The 24,481-nt window shown below is 40.3% G+C and overlaps 1 protein-coding gene and 1 long non-coding RNA gene across 15 annotated transcripts in view; one reads left to right on the plus strand and one right to left on the minus strand.

The window, feature by feature from the left end:
* The window catches only part of LOC309619442, a 670,492-nt gene that overhangs the window by 426,300 nt on the left and 219,711 nt on the right, over positions 1 to 24,481 (minus strand). The window lies entirely within an intron of this gene.
* MAST4 (microtubule associated serine/threonine kinase family member 4) overlaps positions 1 to 24,481 on the plus strand; it is a 569,187-nt gene that overhangs the window by 225,310 nt on the left and 319,396 nt on the right. For 2 of the 14 annotated variants that reach the window (XM_082372999.1, XM_082373001.1), the window contains exon 1: positions 14,372 to 14,677. The exons of 9 other annotated variants lie outside the window; for them this stretch is intronic. In XM_082372999.1, the coding sequence (XP_082229125.1) occupies positions 14,639 to 14,677 (39 nt within the window). In that variant the 5' untranslated portion in view covers positions 14,372 to 14,638. Of the gene's footprint in view, positions 1 to 14,370; positions 14,678 to 24,481 lie in introns of those variants that run through there. 3 more of the 14 variants (XM_082373004.1, XM_082373006.1, XM_082373014.1) reach the window with 2 other exon arrangements.

Consider the following 24,481-nt stretch of genomic DNA (forward strand, 5'->3'; position numbering starts at 1 on the left):
CCAAATGGATATGTTATAAGGAATAGAAAGACCTTTTTCTTTCAGAAGATGAAGGCATTGCACACTCCTTAAATAATGGTGCCTGTCAGGTTTTTGGACACTTTTTCTAAGAAAGGAGAAAAGATATTAAAAAGATAGGTGTGAATGCAACAGGGACTGACAGAAAACCTGGTGACTTCAGGGATTGATACTGTAATTGTGTACATGAGCTATAATTTATCAAAGCTCCTAGAAGTATTTTATGGAAGGCTTCAGGAGTGCTCTAATTTTACAAATGAAGCCATTGATGGCTGACCATAAACCTATCCACAGCCTAGGTCTGTGTTTGAGTCTGGAGGCAGAGAAGAGCAAATAACAGAATGAAAGGCTGGAGACGGCCCGCTGGACAATGGTGTGATCTTTTGCATTAGCGTCCTGTCGATAAGCATCATTGCAGCACAGCCAGTGGGTGCCGAGCTGACCACAGAGCCATGCTGGACCAAGAAGGATGCCAAGAAACAATTGATAGATGTATTCCTGAAAATTCATATTCTGCTGCCGAATTAATCTTATTGATTCAGGGATTCTGAAAGTGGCCATAGATAATTTTAAGAAGCAAAGGCATTTGTATTTCTTGAGCAGAAGACCAGAGTAACAGAAGAAATCCCATCTCGGACATAAAACCCAGAAACCTGGCTCAGTAAACGTAAAACTTGCATTGTGTGTCCTCCAGAGGCCCCTGCCTAGGTTGGCTGAGAGAAGGGGTTGTCTTGCGAAGCTGCCCGTGGTAAAGCTTCACTGGCCGTGGTTGAATTTTTGCTCCCATAGAACCTGTGTTTAATAATGAGTTAGAAGAGACATTAACAGCATAACAGCAAAGAGGAAAAATAGAAATGCTTGGAGTGTGTGACGCAGGGTCAGACCTTTGAAGGAGGGGGATGTAAGGCTGTGGTGCCGGGAGAGAAAGCTGTCCTACATCGCCCTGGGAGGACAGTGCTGCCGTGGGTGAATGTCAGTGGGTTTAGGGAGCTGCTGCCCTTGACCACGCCTGGCTTCCTCCTCCTGCTCCCTGCGTCCCACCTTCCTGGCTCTCTTGTCTTCCTTCTCATGTTCCCACCACTCTTGTGAGTGTATTATTTATAGTGGTAAGAAGCAGCCTCACTGGGTCTCAGTTTTCCTGTCTCTAAAAGGAAGGGTTTGGAATGGATGACTTCCAGCTCTGCAGCGGAATGATTCTGGGGTTCACCTCTGACTGGCCGTCCTTATTGAAGCATTTCCTGGGAAACATTAGTGAGAACTCTTTTGCAGTTCTAATTTTTTAAAGAAGTCTAATTCCTGATAAAAATTATACTTGGGAAGTCTTGCTTAGTATATAGTTAATGATCACTGATCACCTGCTTGTGGAGCTTTTCATCTCAAGATTTTCCTATTAAGTTGAAAAAAACAGTCTGCATTGTATTCCCACAAATATTGATAGCAAAAAAAAACATTAGGGGAAATGTTCACAATTGGTGAATCAAGGTGAAGACTATAAGGAATGTTGTATTCTTTTAACTTTTCTGTAGGCTTGAAAAATTTCAAAATAAAATATTGGAAGGTAAAAATGGGCAAGTGTATTTTCTCTTCCCTTAGGGAAACTGAGACAAATCAGATGAAGCAATTGATTAAATGACTTTCTCAAGGACAATCAAGAGTTAAGTGGGAGGACCTGGAGTAGATTTCAGTGGCTCAGTTGCCATTCTAGTGCTTCTCAGGCCGTATCTCCTCCCTAAAGGAAAGACAGATGTAAGAAGGAGTTTCCTCTGGCCTACTGCTTCTGAACAAAATGTTTCTGAGCCTGGCAACATTGCTGTGTATTTCCACTTACAAATTATCCGAATGGGCAAAGCAGGAGATAGGGACCTGTCAACTTTATAAAGGTGCTCAATGAATGGCATTAGGTATGTAGTTCACCCATTGAGAAGAAATGGGTGGTTCTAATTCCGAACCTAGGATTTTCATGTCTGACAGCTTGAAACAGAAAAGGATTCTGTAGTCAGCAGTATTTGGTAGTGAAGGAAGGCATGCTAGGTGCAAACCTGATAGAAGGGGAGACAAAGTCAGAATTGCACAGTGTATTCTTCCATTGTTGTCCTTGGAAGGGCATTGTGACCAGTAGACTCTGAAAAGGTCCTCGTCCTCTTTGTCTAGCTTGTGGCAATTTAGGAGAGAGATGTTGAACACGCCCCAGGCTCTGCCTGAGCCCAGGCCCATATTGGGTTTAGAGGAAGGAGAGGTGGGACTCCAGGGGCAGCTTTACATGAACAGACAGTGGTATTTGCCTGGCGCCTTTCCCCATCTTATAACTGTCTCCTTCTGGAACTTCGGGGAAGGAGGGTCTCTGGATAGTTTTCAGAGTTTTATATTGTTACCTGACCTAGTAACAAACTGTGAAATCAAAATATCTGTGTATGATGGGTGCGTACCTCACTGACATGATGGCATTTATAAAAAGCTAGAATCGTTACTTGGGTGAGCTCTGGGAGGTTCATCAGCTTGGGAGGGAGGTGATCACTTTCATCCTGGTCTGAAGCAAGCATCGCCCTCTCGTGGGTCTCTCGTGACCTTTAGGTGCTTCCCTTGTGCCTCGTTAAGCGTGACGAGCAGCTGTAGATAGGTAAAAAGAGGCCAGCGCTCCCATCAGGAGCATTCAAAACATCGTCACCTAGAGCACCCTTGACGGGTCATACTCTGTGTTTTTTGTTAGATCACCCTCCTCTGAAACATATTTTCACCTATCTTCATCTGCATTAACTCAGAGAAAATCCAGAGTTTTAAAAGCTGGAAGAAAGAATCAAGGTGAAGTGCACTGTTGCTAATGGTGTTTTGTCCAGTAGGTGGCGCCTCAGCAAACCTCATTTGTAGCTGATAGAAGTAAACACGTGGAGGATTTTTTAAAAGATGCATTCATAATGCATGTGAGCAAAAGGTATGCCCTGTGTGCAGGGTGGTTCATGAAGTCAACTGGAAAAAAACAAACAAACAGTTGGACTATGTAAAACTAACTCTCTCATTGTAAGAAAATTTTTGGGAAGAACTTACAAAAAGCTAATGTCTGGTTGAAATTAAAATCCTTTATCACGTCACATGGAGATTTTTTCCACAACATTTGGGCTGCAGATTACTGCTACAAGTAAGAGAATGCTGCTAATCATGATAGCATTTTGAGCTTTAGAGAATAATGTATGATAGATGTTTTGGTATCAGATTTGTATGTTTGAATTATGTTCAGAAAATGCTGAATACTTGAGCTGGAGAAATTCCTTCCAGTAACTCTAAAAAAAACATTTTAGTGCAACATGTTAGGTGTAACTTCTTGAAGGAATAGACTGCATGTTCCTGGAATGCATTGTTAGAAACTTAATGTACATGTAATTAAACACGTACCAAAACAGCAACTCCATGCTAAGAATGTGTTATGGTTTTTATACTCAAAGATAGTTAAAGATACTTCTTCGGAAGCATGCAAAGGAAGCAGCATTTTCACTCCTTAAATACAAGTGTCCCCTCTGAAAACTGAGTAGTGAAACTGGTAACGTATTTCTAAATCATGCACTTCAGAAGGCAAGTAAGGATTTTTTAAAAATTCCTGCTTTCCAGCAAAGTACTAGAATTGCATTACACATTTTTCCCTAAAGAAGTCTATATCTTTCCTGATGGCTTAAGGTAAGGAATCTCTGTGTATTGTTTGACAAAATGGAATCAGAGTTAATCTATTAATATTTTCTATAGATAAAACAGTCAGGATACACATGTCCTATTGTGTTTCGTTTTCTTTAGAGGACAGTTAAAGAACACAATTAACAGGTTCCTCACAAATGTCCTTTCCTATCTGTCTCGGAGGAGAGTGGTGACAGGCATCCAAGGTTGTCAGGTGAGGTATAAAATCATCACCAGAGTTCTGGTGGCATTGGGGAAACCTCAAGAAGGAAAAGATGAAGGATTCTGTTTGCTTTTAATAACTGAGTCATAGTAATGTGTTTAGTAAGACCAAGACAGGACTTATCCAGTTCACTGAACTTCAATTTTAGAGGATGTTTGTACAAAAAGTGCCTTGTCTTTCCGTGGAAATACTAGTCTTTGGTGAAAAGAGATTAAAGTGGTGTTCTTTTATGGCTACAGGAATCAATCCTTCCTTTTCCTTGCTCTTTCCCATCACCTGTCTCCTCTTGCCCTTTTCTCAAGTTGAATAATCACAGGGAAGATGATAGGAGCTTACTGGTAAGTAGTGGAGACCTTCTTACCGCTGAGCTCCTGTCATCTTCCCTATCTCCCCCACTTAGTAGTCCCACTCCCTTTAGACCAGTGGTTCCCAAGCTTGTCTGCACAGTGGAAGCACCTCGGGAGATTCAGAAACTACTGATGCCTCCTCCCACCCGCAAGATTGTGATTTAATTGGTCTGGGCGTGGCTTTAGGTTTTGGAAATTATAAAAGGTCTTCCAGTGATTCTAATGTGCAGATAAATTTGGGAACCACCATTTACTTCCTCTCCCCAAACCTCCCTTATTCTCCACCCACCCTTCTGAGTCCATCCTTCCTTGGTACTTTTGCAGCACCAGCACCTTGAGTGTATGTTTGTCCATGTGACTCCACTCATCCCCTTGTATTTTGTCTGTTTTTTTCATGTGTATTAGAATCCCATGACTATGTTCCGATGGAACTGAGTCTTTTTCCTCTTTCTATTCTCAATATCCATCTTAATGCCTAACCCATAGCAGCTGTTTAGTGATTGGTTTCTGAATCAAGGGCATAATATATATATATATACAGTGATTTAAACAAGTTGATTCATGCACTTCTGACTCAGGGCATTTTTACTGCCCAGGTAGATATTTCTCCTTTACTTGAAGAGCCTAGATTTCCTCGTCTCCTATCTTTTCTTAAAGCGATGATAAGTATATAAAATTAAAGAAGAATATGTTCTCTTGTGTGGTATTAGCTTGTGTCACAAAAGCCAGCTTTAGATAAGGGGAAAAAGGAGGACTAAGCCTGTATTCAATAAAGTTCAAGGAAGGAAGTGTAGAGTGTTGTTGATTTCTAGGGGAAGAATTCCCTATTGCCTGCCTTACTTAAAGAATATTAATTTATCTAACTGATCATAATCTGGTAAATTTATTGTAGCATTAAAAATGCAAATCAGTTACCATGCTAAATATTCAGTGATGTGCCTAAGACTTTTAAAATTTTATATTATTTTATTAGGTGATAATGGGAGGCATAATTGTTAATGTTTGATTCTGGCAAAATACAATTAGTTTCTGTGAAACACATTGTGCCTTAATGGTATCATTAAGATTAATGAATATAAATGAATGAGCTGGGGATTTCAAATAGCACATAGTGACCTTATATCAGTCTGTAAAACTTGAGATAGATTTCCTTGATTTTTTAAGGAGAATGCGCCAGAGCCCCTGCTGTATTTTCATATAGACTAGAGAGAAATTAAATCAGCTACCTTGGGAAGACTGTTATATACTGATTTCAGTCTGTGAAAGCCACTGATTAGTTTTACTTTAAGAATTATTTTCAAGACCCCTTTTTAGAAACTTCCATGTCTTGTATATATGAAAGTGCATGTATATTTTGGTGTTTTAAAAAAAAATCAGGGTCCTAAATCATTGTTCAGTAAATTAGAGGTGACATGGTGGTGTCTATTCCAGATGTTCCACAATAGACATCTATTACATTTATAATTTAAAATATTAGTAAGAAAGCTAGGCAAGTGAGTATTTTTCTTGGGCTAAGAGATGGAGAAAGGAACAACTGGGAGAGGCTGCTCGTCAAGGTCTTAGATGAGAGTCATGGACTAAATGTATAATGTGACCCCAAGAGTCATGGTATTTTGAGTAATGATGCATGACTGTGTGTTCTTGTAGTGTAGAGAGAAACTCTGCCACTACAAAACAAAAACAAAAAACCCGATTTATCTGTGGTGCGTGTACTTGTAATTTAAGTGCTGTGTTTGCAGCATCCTCTTACTGAACTAGAGAGAGAAAGAGGCACTGTGTCATCAGGTAGTGCTTAATATGACTTCGTAAGTCTGTCTCCTTGGTCTGACCTTCAGTTAATGCTTCTGTTTCTCCCCTGTGCGTGTGCATGTGTGGGAACGCACAGGTTTGGTTTTCTTATTTGTCTGTTTGAAAGTTTTGCAGGGCAGCCCTTGCCCGTGAATTGCTGTTGAAGCAGTGGTGGGAAGAACCACAAAAGTGAAGGAGGGAGGGGAGGTATTTTTGGAACGTGGCTACTATTTGGGCACTGGGACCCAGCCTGAGAAGCCTGAATTCCTTTGTTTGCTCTGCCTTTTTACTGTTTCCTTGACCTTGGGCTCTTCTTTTCACCTCATCGCCTCACTTTCCTTGTTGGTAAATTGGACCAGTCTCTTCCTTTTCTCCTTCGAAAGAAGCTGATGAGGATTAATGAGGTAGAATCTGGAGTACATTTTGTACTTCTCTGAAGAGTACATTTCAGGGAAGACAGTTAATATCTTCGTAGAGAAGTGGAGCTCACATTGCTTACCATATTAGATGATAGAGTTCCAAGGAGTACTTAACTGTCCGTCAACTGAAAATGAATTGCAGGCACAGCCCCGTTTCTACTCACTTCTAAATCGGATGACGTGTTAGTGCAGGATGATGGAAAGAAAGGCAAACCAAATGTGAGGAGCAGTAGAATGACAGGATTCAGGGGGGACATCTGACTGCCACCTGCTTGCCTGAAAGAAAGCCACTTATTTTTAAAATCATTTTTATATGTACCTGTCAGACCTATTTGGCTCCTCAGTATTTGCAGAAGAGTCACCAGAAGTGCTTGGCTCTCTGTACGTAATCCAAACAAGATCAGAATGAGGTTCCCAGCAAAACTTCAGAATTAATCTAACCTGGAGCCTCAAGGTATAATAAGGTTCTAGACATGATCGTCAGGTTTAAAACAGCTTGCTCAAGTCTCTTCAGATCTATATCATAATTCATGTCGATGCAAATACAGAGACATAGAAAGAATGCTTTGTTACTTCGTGTATAAAATCCCATGCTAATTTTATTTAGCATGCTGTCTTTGGTCAATCAGCTTTTAAATTCCAAGGTGACTAGCTTGATTTTTCTTCTTAGAAGATTTTTCTTATCTTTTCTTCCCTTGTGTTTACTTTTTTTGAGAAGTTTAGATAGGTAACAGTACATTTAACCTAGAACTTAGTTGCTTGTCACTGTAGGATTAAAAAAGAAAAGTTTAATACATGCGTAGCCTGAAAGTGCTTTTATAATCTCTGATTCTGTAGTTAAACTCAGAATATAGACAATAGAGTTCAAAATTTGAAAATAATCTTCATCTTTTATCTCTAGGTAGATCTCATCACTTTAGGAATAATTTTAGGAATATCTCTCTGTTTCAGAAGCTCATAAAATATCAGTACTTAGTTGATGCCAGGAGTATTATCAGGCATATAGATAGATTGACATACTCATGTCTGAAGCTCATACAATGGGCAGGCACCCTATGCTGGCGGTACGGCCAATGTCAGTTCACTCATCTACTCCCATCTCCATCTATATTAATATGAAATACAGGATTTTGCTAAATGTTAGTTTACGGTCCCAGTGTTGGCTGTGTCATTTGGAGATGAAGGGACATAATTGAAAAAAAAATACTGGAGCTATTTTCCATTGTCAGATCTTCATAAATGCCCTCGATGAAAAAAATGAAGTTGTATTACCCAGTTTTATTAGAAATGCTATATTTTGTTGGATCTGTGTGTTCACAAAGTAGAGAATATTTTCCTTCTGTGATTGATGTTGGGGCATTTATGAGGATAGTCTGCTATATTTCATATGTATATGAGGGTGTCATTGTTAAAATGTTCAAAAGAAAATTACGTATGTGATTTATATTTTATTATTTCCTCCTAGGATGTAATTTTTTCAATACCATGATTCCTGTCATATTGTCAGTGGTGATTTGATGGCTAATATGCCAGAAATAATTAGATTTTAAAAGGTGATGCAGATGTCAAGACAATATAGCTTTCTTGTGAAAAGGCTTAAGCGAGATCATGCATGTTACATTGTGCAAATCCCCAATTGCATACGTTGTAACAGTCTTCAGGATTACAGGCAGGATGGGAAATGCAGCTACATGCAGGAAGCCTGGGATGCAGCATATTTCAGAGGCATATGCTTGCTACTGACACCACCTGCAATTTTTGCTAAATGAAACGTGTTTTAGAAAATGCTACTCTTTGGATAAATTCAGACTTTGGTGTATTATCAGTGGGAAGACGTTAGATCCCCTCTTTTCTTTTGAGTGGGAAAATTCCTCCTCTCCCTAGAAGGCATCAAGCCCTTTGTTTTAGTCTCCTTGACAGGTTTAAAATTTTTTCTTTGGGGAGAAAAAGACACATGCAATATGAACTGCATTTTTTTTTTTTTTTTTACCTTTGTTGACCTTCAAGATTGAACTTTATTGTACAATTTTAAATGACCATTTTAAAATATAGGACAAGGTAATTTGTAGTTTCAGTGTTTGTTCCTGAGCATAGTATCTCCTGGGACTTTAAATGGAATGGAGCCTATTTCTGGGTGTCTTTATACTTTTGGGCACTGATGACACTGGTGATCCCTCTCTGGTTCACTTGTTTGTTACTTTAATAAATAATGTTTCTGAAGATTAGACTAATGCTGTAATATCACGGTGTTAGGCGGGGATGAAGATAAGTGTCAACTGTAGCCAGACGTTTAACCTGCTCTCAGCGTTAACACTGAAGTCTGCAGCGTGCTTTTCAGCCCCCGTGCTTCGGCACGTCCCTGGTGTCAGAGCGCTGCTCTCTCACTTGGGAGCACAGTGATGAGGAAGGGACCGCCGGGGAGGTTGAGCTTCGCCCCCAGCCTCTCCCGTGTTCCCGGCCCGGCGAAGGAGGCTTGGAACCAGGCAGGTAGCTGAGCGGCATGTGAAGCAGATGCTCGATGAGATGCTAATAGCCTGGAGGAGGAAGGGGAGTTTGCAGTCATGATTGTGGAGTCAGTAGGGGAGGGACCCGGTGTCCAGAGTGAGGGGCACGGGCTCTGCTCCTACCTTGAGGACACTGGGACCAGTTTTGCAGTTTCCCAGCAGGTGGCCTCCTGCTCTTCCCAGCTTCCCACTGCTAAGCCCATAGTAATATCTTAATTTCACAAACGAGAAACTGAAGCTCAAGGAAGTGAAGGGACTTTCCCCCAGCTGCCTGAGTGTCTGGCTGGTAGGGCCTGCCCTGGGCACTGCGCTGGCTCTCAGGGCAGGGTACTTTCTTCTGAGGATTCTGGGGGGTCAGGACTTCCGGAACACGGAAGGAAAAGTCAGGCTTGGGACTTGCCCTCCCTTTCAGCTTCTCAGCACTGCCCAGGACAGCTTTGCCCTGAGTCATTTCACCTGGAAGGAAAGAGTGATTTACGGAGTGCCTTCAGTGGTAAATTCCAGAAAACGGAAGAGTGTCAGACTAGAGATTGAAGAGCTGCCAAAAGCCCACAAATTAATGGGGATGTGTAGTACGCTGGCCAACAACTGCAAGGGGGGGCCTTAGTTCTGTGGAATTCGCTTGATTGTAAGTAAGTACATGGTATATTCAGAACTGTATAATTTTGGACCCAGAAGGGTGAAGAAGAGTTGTTCCAAGAGGGAAGCCTCTGGAGGCCCAGATGCATTTAAGAAGTAGAGCTGTGCCCCAGAGCTCTTCTCTGGCCACCCTCTTCCTCCACGCACTCCTGCCCAGGGGCACCTTTCTCCCTTCCGGCCCCAAGGCGGCTGAGACCCTCCTCCTTTTGTCTTTTAGAGACACATGGCCATGGAATCTGAGATGCCAAATGCTCTTTTCTGGTGTGTTCTGACCATTGACAGCTTAGAATGTGCTAATTTGCCTTTTGAAGCTAAAGAATCTGACACCTTTCATGTGTTCCTTTCACCCTGAAAGCACATTTTCCTTCTTTGTTTAAGCACTAAGAGGCAATAGGACGGTTAGGAACCCCAACTCAAGAGTCAGCCTGTCAGGGTTCTTATCCCAGTTCTGCCTTTCCTTAGCTGTGGAATCTTAGGAGGATACTTAACCTCTCTGATGTCAGCTTCCTTATCTGTATAATGCGGATGATAGTATAGCTAATTCATGGAGCTGTTGTAAGAATTCGATGAGATGACTTGTATAAAGTACTTAGAGCCGTGATTGGCATATACTGTGTGCTCAATATATGTTAGCTATCGTTATTTAGAAATAAAACATGGAGGAAAATAAAGTGCTAAAATTAAGAAGGATTTTAAATATAAGCACTGAAATATTTATATGTATTTTGAGCAGATCTCACAGTTACATTGGTCACTGGCATTCAGGGTTCTCTTTACCACTTAAATTGACACAGGAATAATAATATTCACGATAACGGATGCTTTATATACATTTTCATGAATGACCTGTTTCATTTGTAACTTTTTATGACCTTTATATTACCTTTTTAAAAATACAACATACTCATTGGCCACTGGCATTTATCTGTGAGTGGAAGACATAATCAATGACTGAATGAAGGGATTTATCCACTTGGCCATATTGGTTTCCCTCATGAATGAACAGAGATGTACAAATCCTTGGTCTGTTGTCTAAAAGTAACAGACAGGATATGGTAGTTAATGCATTTTGTGGGTACTTGTCTGTCTTGCTACATAGTAATCGCTGCCACAGATACACAAAGCGACATTAAGGGGAAATCCCACCACAGATTGGGGCGATGGTACTGGAAATCACATTCCGAGCACACTGAGGACTCTGGGGAGATGAGGGATAGGGTCACAGCTGTGCTCTTATGACTCTCCTCCCCCTGGCAGATCTGGACAGGGAAGCCCCTGCCTCCACCAGGAACTTACCCTCTCACACTCCTCACACGTCACCTCTGTGGCTTTTGGATAAGTGGTCCAGGAGCCACAGGCTGAGAGCTGCTGGCAGGGAGTGTATTTAGCCAGTGGAGTGTAGTAGGTAAGGTTATGTTTGGAAACGTCCCCCATCTGGGGTGCTTAAAAAATTCCTTGCGGTGTTCCTCACCGCCGTTTCCCAGTGCACATTCAGTTGCTGAAGAGTAGGTAAGATCAAAGAGTAGGTGCATTTGCTGTAGTGTAACCAATGTGGATCTAGAGTGGAGCGGTAACTGGTTCTTAAATTTGTGAGAAATATGTGACTGTGTAAATCAGGTGACAAACCTGTATCCTGCCACCAAATGACATTACGTGGACGTCAGTGATCACAAAACCTTATCCTTTCCCTTTGTGAAAATACTTAACCAAACGCTTCCCACCCCTCCCCTGATTTTTCTCACTCTGGATTTGATCTTGTTTTTGTTTCTGTGAGCCATTTATTAATTAATTTTTACAATTAATAAAATTTGAATTTGACCCTTATTAGAGTGTCCACAGATGCTGAGTATTCTTTGAAGTAAATTATGCCTACAGTAGAGTGTGCATGAGATGTATCCACACAAATAATTTTTTTTTTAAATCAAGTACTGTGAAGCTCCTGGATTTAGATTACCATTAATGACAAAGCCTACCAGATTTTATTTGAATACACATGTAAAAGCTATACATGTTGAGGTTGGTACTTTGTGAACTGACTCACAGTATTGTGAAAATATTCCATGAAGGTGTAAAATTGCAGGAAAACTGAGTTTATTAATGGAAATTAGACTAACTCCTAATTATTACCTGTGAATAGTGTCATCATTTGAAGTTTTTATTGCATTTTAACATATGGCTTATCTTGATGAGAAAATATATAGCAAAGGGTAAATGTAGCAATTTTCGTTTTACTGTTCCCTCTGCTAAGCCATTATTGCTTGATGTTATTTTTCAGCAGCCTTTCATTTTTGTCCCAAATGTTTTTGCCTCTGGCTGGTTTTCTTTCTTTAAAATGTATGTGTATCACTTCTCAAAGTGATACATTTTGATAGGTAATCGATATTTTTTCATACTAGATTTGATGGTGCAATGGTCATAATCCTCATCTTAGACTTAGTTAATGGTTGAATACTAACCTAGATTTTTATCTCAGAATATTCCTCTGTTAAGAAACATACTTTTCACCCTTAGCCAAGTTCCTTTTTATCACTCCCAGCCACCAAACAGGTCTAGGTGCCACGTGCCTAAGATGCACAGAACCCACTTATCTGGGACACACATCACCTGACTTTTTGTCACTCTATCCTCGAAATGTCTTCTGATAGCACTTCCAACCAGTTTACTTGATTGGCCACAGAAAAGATACTTCTGGGCTCTACTTTTTTTTCCTCCTGGCATCCTATGATCTTTATTTGAAGGGGAAAAGTCTTTTCCCTTCCTTTTCTCTAGTGGGAACTTGATGTCCTCCATCAGACCCCACTTTCTCTAGAAGCGCCAGCGCAATGAAGATCACAGCCCTCAGATCACAAGCACGTCTAAGGACACCATGCTCGGCTTTTGCTTTTTAAAAGTTCAGCTTCTTGGGTCGTGATTTGTTTTTCCTAAATTCAGTTAGGACTTTCTTATGCCTCTGTGGGCAGATAACAGTGACATCTAAGTTGGTAAATATATTCTGACCCCCTGCCAAGGCACTTTGTTGAAGACTGGCACTTCACATTCAGGGAGCTGTTTAACCTCGTCTCTCAGGAGGGTGAATTGAGGGAGAAAGGGCAACAACTGTCATTCCTTTTGTTTTCATTGAAGAGACCGGCCTTCCTTTTGCAGGAAAAGGTTAAAGTACAGGTGGGCCTGTCAAGGATGGGATCTGTTTCCACCAGCTTTGCAGATTCTCCCACAGATAGCACACTGATTCTTCCCTTCCACCCCTAGATTTTCTTTTTTCTTTCCTTTTTTTGTCCTTGAATTTAAACAAAAATATGTAGTTTTTAAAAATCTTAAAAATCTTTTGTGCTAGAATTTGGGGGTACATTTTGGTTTGAGCAACAACCAGGTTTGTGCTTTTTCTTTGCTTTTAGAGGTGGCATTACTCCTCCACCTGAGAACAAGAACAAAAAAACTCTCTGGGGTTTTCTTCCTTTAAGTGGTATCAAATGAGCACGCCTAAGTGGAAAAAAATACCCTGATACCCTTCTCCGAGGTTGCGTCTGCGAGGGAAGGGTGACATTTCTTGACAGGGTTTCCCTTTGTATGTCTGGAGATGTAGGCAAAGATGGTTTGGGAACATAAAATGCAATCAATTTTCCTCCGTGGTTAGATTCATAAATCCCTGAGCTATTTTTAATGACATAATCTAATCAATTGATGGCAAGCCTAATAGTGTGTTGACAGCCAGAAAGAGACGGAAAGCTAGTGTAATAGCAGGTGGCTGGGTAAGGAACCATTTTTCTCTTCCTTCCCCACCCCCCATGTTTAGAAATCGCTAGTTATCTGGATTAGGTAAAAAACAGAAATTACCGATTTAAAAAAAAAAAATTATGCCTGCCTTCCTAACTACCTTTCTTTCAAGAAAAAAGGACTGTGTAAGGGATAAAGTGAAGGAAGAGGTAATTCTGAGACAAACTACAGGTAGCCCTAGTGTCTGCTTCTCAGGACCATACTATGCTCTCAATTTAAATATCTTTAGAAGAGAAATCAAGGGGGAATAATTTATTATAAATTGGTAGCATCGTATATTGTTACTCCTGTGCTAGGCCAGTAATGAAAACTTAATATTCATCTCTTGGTTGCTTTGAATTGAAATAAGATGAGGATGAGTGGAGTAAACAAGCTGAAACAGACTGTGAAATTGCACATGATGGGAATCTTTTTTTTTTTTTTTTTTTTAGTTGCTTCTGGACTAGAAATAGGTTACTATTCCAACTAATGATGGCTCTTAGAATTTCTTCTCCCTTTTTACATTTTGGTCCAGTATCAACAGAACGAACGAAGTTGTTATCACAAGGGAAATTAAAAATCTAAACTGTATCTTTGGGCTAGGAATCGACCGGCAAGGTATTTATGTAAATGAACTGGCTTTCACGCTGGGATGGGTAAGGTGTTCCACCCGCTGTGGCTGGAGAACAGCCGCCCTGAGTCCTCTGTTTTCAGGTTTTCCGGCAGCGTGTGTGTTCTGCAACATTTCCTTTTCTTTGATGCCATCAGAAAAGATGAGCGCCAGGCATGGTGGTGCTGCTTGGCTGGCCAGCTGTGCCCTAGTTTCTCACCATCCCAGTCAGCAGCTGCCTTTTACAGAGGTGTCTGTCACCGCTGATTTACTTAGCCACCTTGACCTTATAGTTACTTCCGAAGGGGCTTGACCCGAGGCCACTGCCGAAAGCCATCTTCTGGTCACCTGGAATGCCAGGGCCAGTATTTTGAAGGAGAAGAAAAAAACAGGGCTCCCGCAATTTCCTATCTACTAGCAAGAGGCTCCTCCGCCTGGATGGATGCATTAGGCGTCTGAGCCCACTTGCTGCGCTCTCCCACCGAACTGCAAGCATCCGTGATCCCCGAAGTTGCTGGAGTGAATAACTAAGCGGGACCAGCTGACCCCGGGCTCCAATCAGCTAGAGCGTGATGTAAGTGTTTAGCAGCTGCTGGGCTCTGAATTAGCGTGCTGAAGTAGAGGTAGTACAGCATGGCTAGACTGTTGTGAGAGGCTCAGAGAAAGCGGAGGGGGAGATGGATGAGTCCAGCATTCTAAGACGAAGAGGGCTCCAGGTAGGAGATCCTTCCATTCTTGAAATGTAGGGTTGCCAGTGGCCAGCCGTGGAGGATTTCAAAGTTCCCTTTTCATTCCTTTACTGGGCACAGATATGTGCACAGTTCTTAGCAACGTGAATACGCTAAGTCTCTAGTTACAGAGCTAAGTGACCCATCACAGGGTTCAACGAGAAAGGCTCTTTTGTCAGAGACAATAGATACGACTTTTAGCTTGAGACTTTGTTGGTTGTTTGTTTTATTTCTGCTGGCTGTTCAAGAATAGTTAAATCGTGGCTGGCAGTGACATCTGAGGAGCCGGTTGGGCATTCTGTCAGAAGTCTGGGAAGTCTGTCGAGGGCAGCAACTCCGTTCAGTTCTGGGAACACGGGACTCAGTTTTGTGGCGGGATCAGCCCGTACGGCAGGCAGCAGCGTCTGTCTGATCGCCTGGCAGATGTGTGCAGCTGCTGGGATGTTTCCTCCTGTCAGTGAGATGAAAGTTTCTGCTGGCAGCTCAATCAAAGTTCCCTGTAATTTGTTTATGTTGAGATGAGGAAAGATATGTGTCTTACTGCCTTGCTTTTTGTGCCCAAATTTCTCTAATTTAATGACTCTGACTTTAGTATACAAATGTATTCCAAGTCAAAACTTGGCAGATCAGAAAACTTGAAAGAAACATCTGCTTGGCCGTTTGTAAGTTTCAGGAAGCCAAAATATGAATATGTTCAAAATTAGTATGTTTAACTCCTTGATAACTCTTTTTTCCTGTGTGTAAGTGGTAGTTTTCTCTGCGAAAGGATCTAATCATTAGCCATCGTTAAACTCTCATTCATTATTTTTGAGATTAAAAAAAAAAAGTGCTTGGGAAGACCGAATATACAGCACATGTAGAAATGTTTCAGAGATTCCTTGATGGTCTTTGACTCACAGCTGGGCTAGCTGTCTGCTTTTTGTTTTAAATGTCAGTTACTAATACTAATATTATTCATGTTACTCTAATATTATAATAATATAATAGATAAACTAAAGGATTATTTGTAGGTAAACAAAAGAGGGATTAAAAAAGTTGGGGTTAAATGTCATCTATTGTTCCAAACCTAAGTAAACAGACTGACTCTAATGATTTTCAGTGTGGTCATTGTTTTGAATGTACAGTGTGGTTAGTCACTGCTGTGGATTTCCTTTTCTTTGTTTTCATCACATCTATGAAGTTCTGGTAATGCACAGCTGTTTGTGTGGATTCACGTCCTCTTTGGGGTCGCTGGTTAAATATGGAAAGGCTCTTTGTTAAAAAGATGATAAACTCTATTAAACTCCTAATGGTTCAGATTATTACTATGTTGATGGCAATTCTGCTGAGAGTTTTCTCTTTCCTTTAATTCATTTTAGATAATTTAAAATGTGTTTTTGATAAGAAACTCTTTTTTGTGGTTTATTTCTGTAATATATATCATCACAACTTCAGAGGATATGATTGAGATATATGGTGCTTTTGAGGGGTATAGATTTCATAGAACTTCTAATTTTAGAAATAAAGAAATCATTATTGTGGCTGTTTAAAATAATGAAGCTATTTTCTAAGATTTGCAACAAAACAAAGGAAACGTTGCTAGTTAATATAGTACTTAGACCGTTAGATCTTCGTTGTACTTAACGTACTTTTACTACACCTGCCATATTCTACTATATAATAGATAAAGAATGTCTGCTTTCTATTGTAAATGAAATAAAACTCTCCACATTGTGAGAAATAGTAACATAACAGTGTGTAAAAGTTCTGCCACCTCATAGTTACAACTTTATTTTGGCTTAAACAAAGCCTATTATTCTTTTACTCCCATTATATCCAATATTTATTAAAAAAGACATTGCACATACAGAGTAGCTGTTTTAAGAAATTCCAATATTAGGAAACTACTTACAAAATACAAGATGTAAGTATACATTTGTATTACAAATGATGTTGCTGTAGAGTTCTTAAGAGCAACGCCACCTGGTGAATTTAGAAATTAAGTTAATCTACAAATACATACTACTGTATATGAAACATTTCAACATGTAAATGAGGTATACCTGTAGTGAACCTAGGCTGAAACTTACACATTTGTATGACTGATTCTGACTGTGTTGCTAGGTAATCTTGAGCAAGTCACATACCCTCTTGGTGTCTGTTTATTCTTCTGTAAAATGCATGCTGTAACATGACTTTTGAGTGTACTACATGGGAGATAGGCATAACTGAATTTTTTTAAGTTAAAGGCCATGTAGAATATAGAAGGTCCTCAATAAGTATTATGTTGTTGAAAGCAAAGATGATTTCTATTCTTTATAACATTCCATATCATTACTAGTCAGATGAAATAGTTATGTTTTTATTCCATATTTGTTGTTTGAATTTATTTTTAACTTAGAAGAATCACCAATAAAGACAGTTAGCATTATTTACAGGGGTCATTATGACAGAATATATTATCTAATAATAAGACTCTATTGGCCTGTTACACTGAATAGATGCTTAGTGTTAGATGCTTAGAATTGGAACAGATCCATTTTTTAAATAACTTAAAGCCTTGTGTCAAAAATATGGAGCATACGAATATTATAATTCTCTAAAATTTAATTTTGCAATAATTCAGAATGTGTTTAGTATAGAATAATGCAGTGTGTGTTTAGAACTTACTTTTAGAATTTCAGTACCTCTAGCTCTTAAAACACAGGCCTACTAGTGGTGTTTTTAAAATTTGGACTTTGAAAAATGATTTTTAGTCAGAGCATGTAATTTCTCAAGGCATGACTACCTCATAAAATGGCAACACAACTTAGTTGGTCATCTTAAGTGACTGCACGTTTCCATCTTTTCTGTGGAATGTATTAATATTTCCAGTACTACTGATAGCACTTCAATCACTGCCTTTGAAATGAGAATGAGAGAAAGAGGTCCCAATGGCTTCCCCTGTTAGAATCTGGAAAACTTTTCAGATTGCATCTCCAAACGTGGGAAATTCTGACGGATGGATGGGCTTGGGCAGACTTTGGACTTGGGGCAATTTGAATTTCTAGACAGGTCTAATTCGTCAAAGGATAACTGGCTCCTTTTGGGCCTAATATCCCTTAAACAGGGGTCATATTTTTTAACTGTCAGGGAAATTAATTGTTTCAGTGATTTCCGTTATGTGTGTCCCTTTTATTTGTTTTAATGAAAGTGTCCCTATCCCTAATGTGATAGATCCCAAGGCTGGAGAAAAATGAACAACGGGCATCATTAAAGCAGGAAGAAGGCACTAAAAGAGGGAGGGGTATCTCAGAGAGGCCTCCTGTGATCCTTTCCTGCCATTCTCTTGTGCTTTCCTTTGCTTGGTAGCATCTTCTGTTGATTTCTCCCCTCTCCAATTAAATATTACCATTTTAGTCCACTGTCATGTGCAGCTGGAATGTTAAAAAAAATTTTTTTTTCAGATATGACGAGGTTACCAACTAAATATTTATAATTTAGATTTCTAGATTTGTGTTTAGGTTTCTGTTTTGTTTGCTTCTCTTTCCCCTATACCTGATCTCATCCCCCAACCTTATTTGAAACAACAACGAAAACCTAACATTCTTACCTTGGCCTAGGCTCTGATTTTCCCCTGGCCTTGGTCTGGAATTCAGTTTTAGAAAACAGAGAAGACTCTTCTGGACTCTTACATTCTGACTGGGTGTCAGCAGTGCTTGGATGTAGGTTATTCCAGTCACAATGTCTCAGTGTTTCTTCTGTGTTAACTTTAATGTGCTTATGGATGTGTTTGCACTCACCTGAACTTAATAGCAGGATCATTACGTGGGAGTGTTATCCGCGTTCCTATCATTTGAAGACTCTGGGTGGTTACAGGAAAGAAGTCTAGTTAGAGGATTATAATAGAAACACTTATGATAATTACACTTTGGGATAAGGTACTTTTGATCTCCAGAGGTTCCAGAAAGGCACAGAGATGACTTTGGGACAGAAAGAATCAAAATGGCACATGAACTTTTGGTAGCGATGAGTTACCTAATCAGTGAGACCCGTTGTGGTCACATCCAAGTGGTGTTTCTTATCCATTGAAGGAGTTGAATTTCTGCCTCTGAAATAGAGATAGAATACTGTAGTTTTAGTTTCCTGATCCACAAAGGGGTAAGGATGGGGTGCCCTTAAAATCTTATGTTCACTCAAATTTCTATTTTGTACTCTAAGGATTGTTTTCATAACAAACTTTTTTTAAAAACAACATCAAATAAACAGGTTTGAATACTAGCTCTTCTTTTGCACCTTCTCATTCTCTGGTACAGCTGTTAATAAACCAGAAAATTGTCATCTCTGTATTTCTGTCAAGGCAATACCTGTTCTCCAGGTCATCCCTTTTCCCACCTTTGACTTCTCCGTCTCATGCTTGCAGTCACCAGCCCCTGTCAATTCTACATTAAAAATACTTATAGAGTCTAGGCAGCCTCTTTCACACCTAAATTTCTGTATTGTCTGGTACCCCTGTGTCCAGGTCCTTCTCCATTCCATCCTGCTTGTCGCTGTAGATCCCCACATCAATCCCTGGTTTAAAATCCCCACATGACTTTGCGTCATCTACTCGAGGATAGAGTAAAAATGCACCTGACTCTGTCTGATTTAGTTCAGTCTACTTTTCTGGTCTCATTTCCAACTCTTTGCCTTCCAAAACCCCGTTCCATCACCCCCTCTCCAGACTTGATGTATCCCCTTTACCTACAATATCCTTTCCTTATTTTCTCCAATTCTCCCTGCTCATTCGGGACCAAAGTAAACTATAATTCTTTCCTGAAATTTTCCATAATTACTGTGTTCCATTCTGAATGTTATAATAGTCATTGTCTATTTTACTTACTTGCACACCTAATCCTATTGCGTGATACATTATTTTAAAATTATTTGATTTGAGTGTCTTATAATGAAACTACAAACACCTTGAGGCTTAGTGTCCCGTGACAATGAGTAGCTCTGTAACTTTAGACAAGTTTCTTAACCACTCTGATCTCTGTGTCCACAGCTGTGAAATGGAGATAATACATGCTTAAAGATTGAAGGCAGTTGTAAACCTTTAGCACAGCCTCTGGCATGTAGTACTTATTCAGTTAACCTTAGTTCACTGCCCTCTGGATCGGCACAGAGCCTTGCATAGTGTGATTTTAAATAATTGAATGTGGGTATCAGGTGGGCCTTAGGCAGTAAAAAGATGGTGAGCATGAATTGGATAATTTGAGGGGAGTTTATAAAAGGGATGCTTTAAAAGGTGTGGGCAGGGTATAGGGAAAGTTTAAGGTGCTGGAAGCCACAGGGAGCCATTACCTTCACTAGGCCTGAAGGAGCGAGGGAGGGAGCAGTTACAGAACCTGGAGATGGAGAAGGCAGGTGACAGGTACCGTAGGTGAGGGACACAGACTGAAGTGACTCTGCAGGGAGGTGGACGGGGACATCTCAGCCTTATTTTTCTCCTTCCTTCTGCACTCTTTCCGGTGCTCCCTATTAGCGAAACCCAACAGAAACCAGAGGGGCACAGGAGCCCCCAGCCGTGCGTGGTCCATGCATCCGAACGCCAAGGCCCAGTATAGGGTGGAGAGTAGATCTGTTTGGGCAGTGGAAATACATGCAGCATGCTTATAGCACGCATGTGTTTTATTGCCTCTTGCTCTTAGCAGTTGCCAGCCAAAGACAGTGTTCAACTTTCATAGGCACAGATCTCTGGGGCCTGAACTGAGTTCAAGCATTTGAACAGATTCAGAGCTGCTTTTTTTGAAAAGTCATGGCCCCCAACCGTTTCCGACTTTTGTGTAATGATGTCTTTCCAACCAGGCTCTTAATCCTCCTGGGAAAATATTAGTCCTTCCCCTTCCACTGAAGCACGTGGGTCTCCTTTGAATCAGTCATGCAGCATGCCTGCACTTCAGGTCCTGCAAACAATCTCAATTTTGAATCGCTCTGCTCTGCAGACCCTGGCTGAGAAGTGACGGGTGAGAGCAATAGCCCAAGAGATCTCTTACCATTCATCTCCAGGATTCCCTGAGCTCTGCCCTCCAGCAGGTCCTATCACACGTAGACTGTCCATCCGAATTACAACTTCACATTATGTCCTTGGCTTTTATTGAGGGTTCTAAAAGAATTGGCTCTGAGTGAACACCTTTGCACTTTTTGTAAAACTCCCCTTGAAGCCTTATCCATTATGTTGTGCATTGTCTCTTATTCTGTATTACGCCCACGTGATAAATTTGCTTCGAGTTCAGTACTCAAAAAGTTTCTTCCTCTCTAGGTGAACAAGTTTGCTTCTTTTAATCAGATAATGAGAGCTGGCTTGGTCTTCATTTTTGTCTTAGCCGATCAGGACAGGGTTTCATACTCAGTTGCAATAGTTTGTAGATAAAATGAGCCACCACTTCTTCACGGTTTAGCTCTTAGTTCCTTCTTTTTAAGAATTGTGTGGTTTAATTTATCATAGCTTTTGAAAGTCTTAAGTTGCCTGAAAAGATTTCTCAAAGTAGGTAAGGCCGAAAAATTTAATAACATTGCATTTGAAACACAGTGAATAATGAATAATGTCAGAAGACAAGAAGAAAAGACTAAAAGACCAAATAATCAATAAACTAGATAAAATATAAAAATCAAGAATTACATGAACTTACAAAGATCAATATGCAAGCAGGGATCAATAATTTTTTTGTTGGCACCAGAGTCTAATGAAATCAAATAGGGTGTTGGAATTTATTTGAAACTTACATTTTAAATAAGAGTAACGATAGATTTTTATTATTATTTTTTATAAAATCATCTATTTTTTAAATTAAAAAAATTTTTTTGGCTGCATGGTGCGGCATGTGGGATCTTAGTTCCCTGACCAGAGATCAAACCCTCGCTCCCTGGAGTGGAAATGTGGAGTCTTAACCACCGGACCGCCGGGGAAGTCTCATGATAGATTTTTAAAGTGTCCTAGAAATCATACATTTGTCTTGGAAGCAACCAAAAGCATGGAGATTGGCATCCAACTTGTGAAACACATGTGTTAGAAGACACTATTGCCATTAAAATCATGCTTTTGACAAATATTTGATGATATGGGCAAAAGCTTGACAGTAATGGCAAGGAAAAGAACAGGTTACTAATCTGTATACATAATGTATGTACAATTCTATAAAAATGTGTGTGTGTGTGTGTGTGTGTGTGTGTGTGTGTGTGTGCGCATGCGCGCGCGTGTAGGATAGCCCTGTGGGTTTTGGAGTATTTAAGACCATCTTTGCCACTAAGCTGTATGGGCTTGGCCAGGCTGGTTAATTCCTCACTGGTAAAATACACTTATTTGCAGAATTATTGAGAATGAATTAAAATGAGGTATGAAAAGGCTAAAAAATATCCATCATATCTAACATTTATTAAGGACCTATTTTCTTTTTCTTCATTATCATCATCTAAACTAATAGCAAGAAACTGCACTAAAATGTTAATTTAGTATATCTTGATGGTGGCACCATAAAATGTTAATTTATTATATCTTTTTTTTTTTAAATTTATTATATCTTGATGGTGGCACCATAAGAATTTTTTCCTTGAACTCTTCTATAGTAAGCCTGTATTACTTTTATAATCAGTTGAAAAAGTGGTTTTGGTGGCCAATTTTTAATTTTTTTGTTTCATCGTCTAAGGAAAAAAAAACGTTATACCACTCAGTACCACCAATAAAAGGCTCTTAAAGCTGTTTTTTATCTTGTGCATTCTTTTGGCATTGAGGACGGTAAATCAGTTCCATGGGATGCCTCACTCCAAACCTTAGGCCAGCAGTTCAGTGAGGCTGCCCTTTTGAATCACCTGGAGAGCTCTCTAAAGCCTAGGGCCTCGAAGCAATCCACATCAGTCTCTTGGTGGTGTGTAGCCAGGCTTGAGACCCACTGCTCCTAGGGGGATCACGTGTCCAAGGAACACCTAAGTCATGGCACATACCACTTCGGTATCCCCAAATGTAAGGTTTGACAACCTTTAACAGGTGTGTTAAACAGCTTTGCCTTCTTTCTTCCAGTGAGACTGGGTTTTATTTTTATGGAGAGGTGCCTGAAGGGGATGTATTACCCATTGCATTTGTTTCTTGACTTCCCAAATAATGGCAAAGGTAGTAATGTGAGAGCTCAAACCATTAACTAACCCACCTTGGGGAACTGTTCTTACAGTGGTGTGGCTGGAGGGAGCCCTAGACCTTTACTCCAAAAGGACCCAGGGCACTGGCAGTGTCCAGGTGCCATTTTACATTTTTTAAATCGCTGGCACACATGGTTTGCCTTACGAAACTACCTCCAGGGCATGGTAAGACAGTTGCTTTGCGCCTTGAAACGTTCTAATGTTAAAGACAACAAACGCCTGTGATTTGGAACCCTTATCATAGATACTCTTCAGTAAGGTACATGCTTGAGTTCTCAAAACACTTGCAATTTTACTTAGATTGTGTTTTGATTCAGGCAGTCAAGAAAAAAAATTCCATTCTCTGCCTTTCTTTCAATTAATGTATAATAATAATAATAGTAAATAAGAGCACCAGCAGTATATATTGAACAGGTTTGTGTCAGAGGACTGAGTGTTGTGTCTTAAATCTACACTCTTGCACTTTTATCCCAGGCTCTAGCAGTCCAGACATGAGTGGAGTATGGTACTGACCTGTGAGGGGTTTATAGTATGGTCGGGGAGACGACAGTTTCTGCAACAGCAAGTACCGTAACCCCTGTCAGTCACAATGCATGGGCACTGGAGGTGGCTGGTGCCCCGCTGTGCTGTAGGAAGCTGGGAAGGCTTTGTGGAGATGGGGCTATTTCTGCCAGATGATGCTGGATGAACAGGTACTGACTAGGCGAGAAGGGTGTTCCAGGCAGGGGGCACAGCTGCGTGTGCAAAGGTGTGGTGGCCACACAGGGTGTGTCCTTTTCAAGGTGCTGCAAACAGTGCATGTGAGAAGCAGGAATTGATGAGCAGAGTCCCAAGAATACCGCCATATTGAAGGGTTTGGACTTTAGACTAAACAGTAGCAAGCCACTAAAAGGTTTCACTTAGGGCACAGAAGTATTTTACCGACTGTCAGCCATTAATGAGTAGTGCCTGGGAAGAAGCCAAGAACAGCTAGGAGGTTAGAAATGGGGAGGTAAGAGATCTGCTGCTGGACTGAGATGTTGGCAGTGGAAGTAGAGAAAAGGCAACTGAAGGTACCATTAATAGGACTTGATGACCTGTTGGGATGGTTGAGAAAAGAAATGGAAGGAGCTGGAGGTGACTGTCAGGTTTCAGGCATAACAAGAAACAAATGAAAGCAAGAAATAAAAATAACGTGGATGGTGAGGTGATTAGTTGGTTCTGTGCATCTTGAGTTTGCAGCACCTCTGGAAGCTTTTAGATAGAGATGCTCAGTAAGCAGCTGGATGTATGGGCTGAAACTTCCAAAGAGAGGTCAAGTCTGGATATAGATTCTGAATTCATCCCCTTTAAATAATTAATTGAACTAGACTGTGAATAAAGAGAGAACACAATTTCTCTCAAAGTAATAGATTTCCATTTGAATAGTTTTCAAGAATTACTGATGGACCTTGAGTCTGTCATACAGAGTGAAGTAAGTCAGAAAGAGAAAAACAAATACCATATGCTAACACATATATATGGAATCTAAAAAATGGTTCTGAAGAACCTAGGGGCAGGACAGGAATAAAGATGTAGATGTAGAGAATGGACTTGAGGACACAGGGAGGGGGAAAGGGTAAGCTGGGACGAAGTGAGAGAGTAGCATTGACATATATACACTACCAAATGTAAAATAGATAG

Source organism: Balaenoptera borealis (genome assembly GCF_965194805.1).
Source record: "Balaenoptera borealis genome assembly, chromosome: 2".
NCBI classification, from domain to species: Eukaryota; Metazoa; Chordata; class Mammalia; order Artiodactyla; family Balaenopteridae; genus Balaenoptera; species Balaenoptera borealis.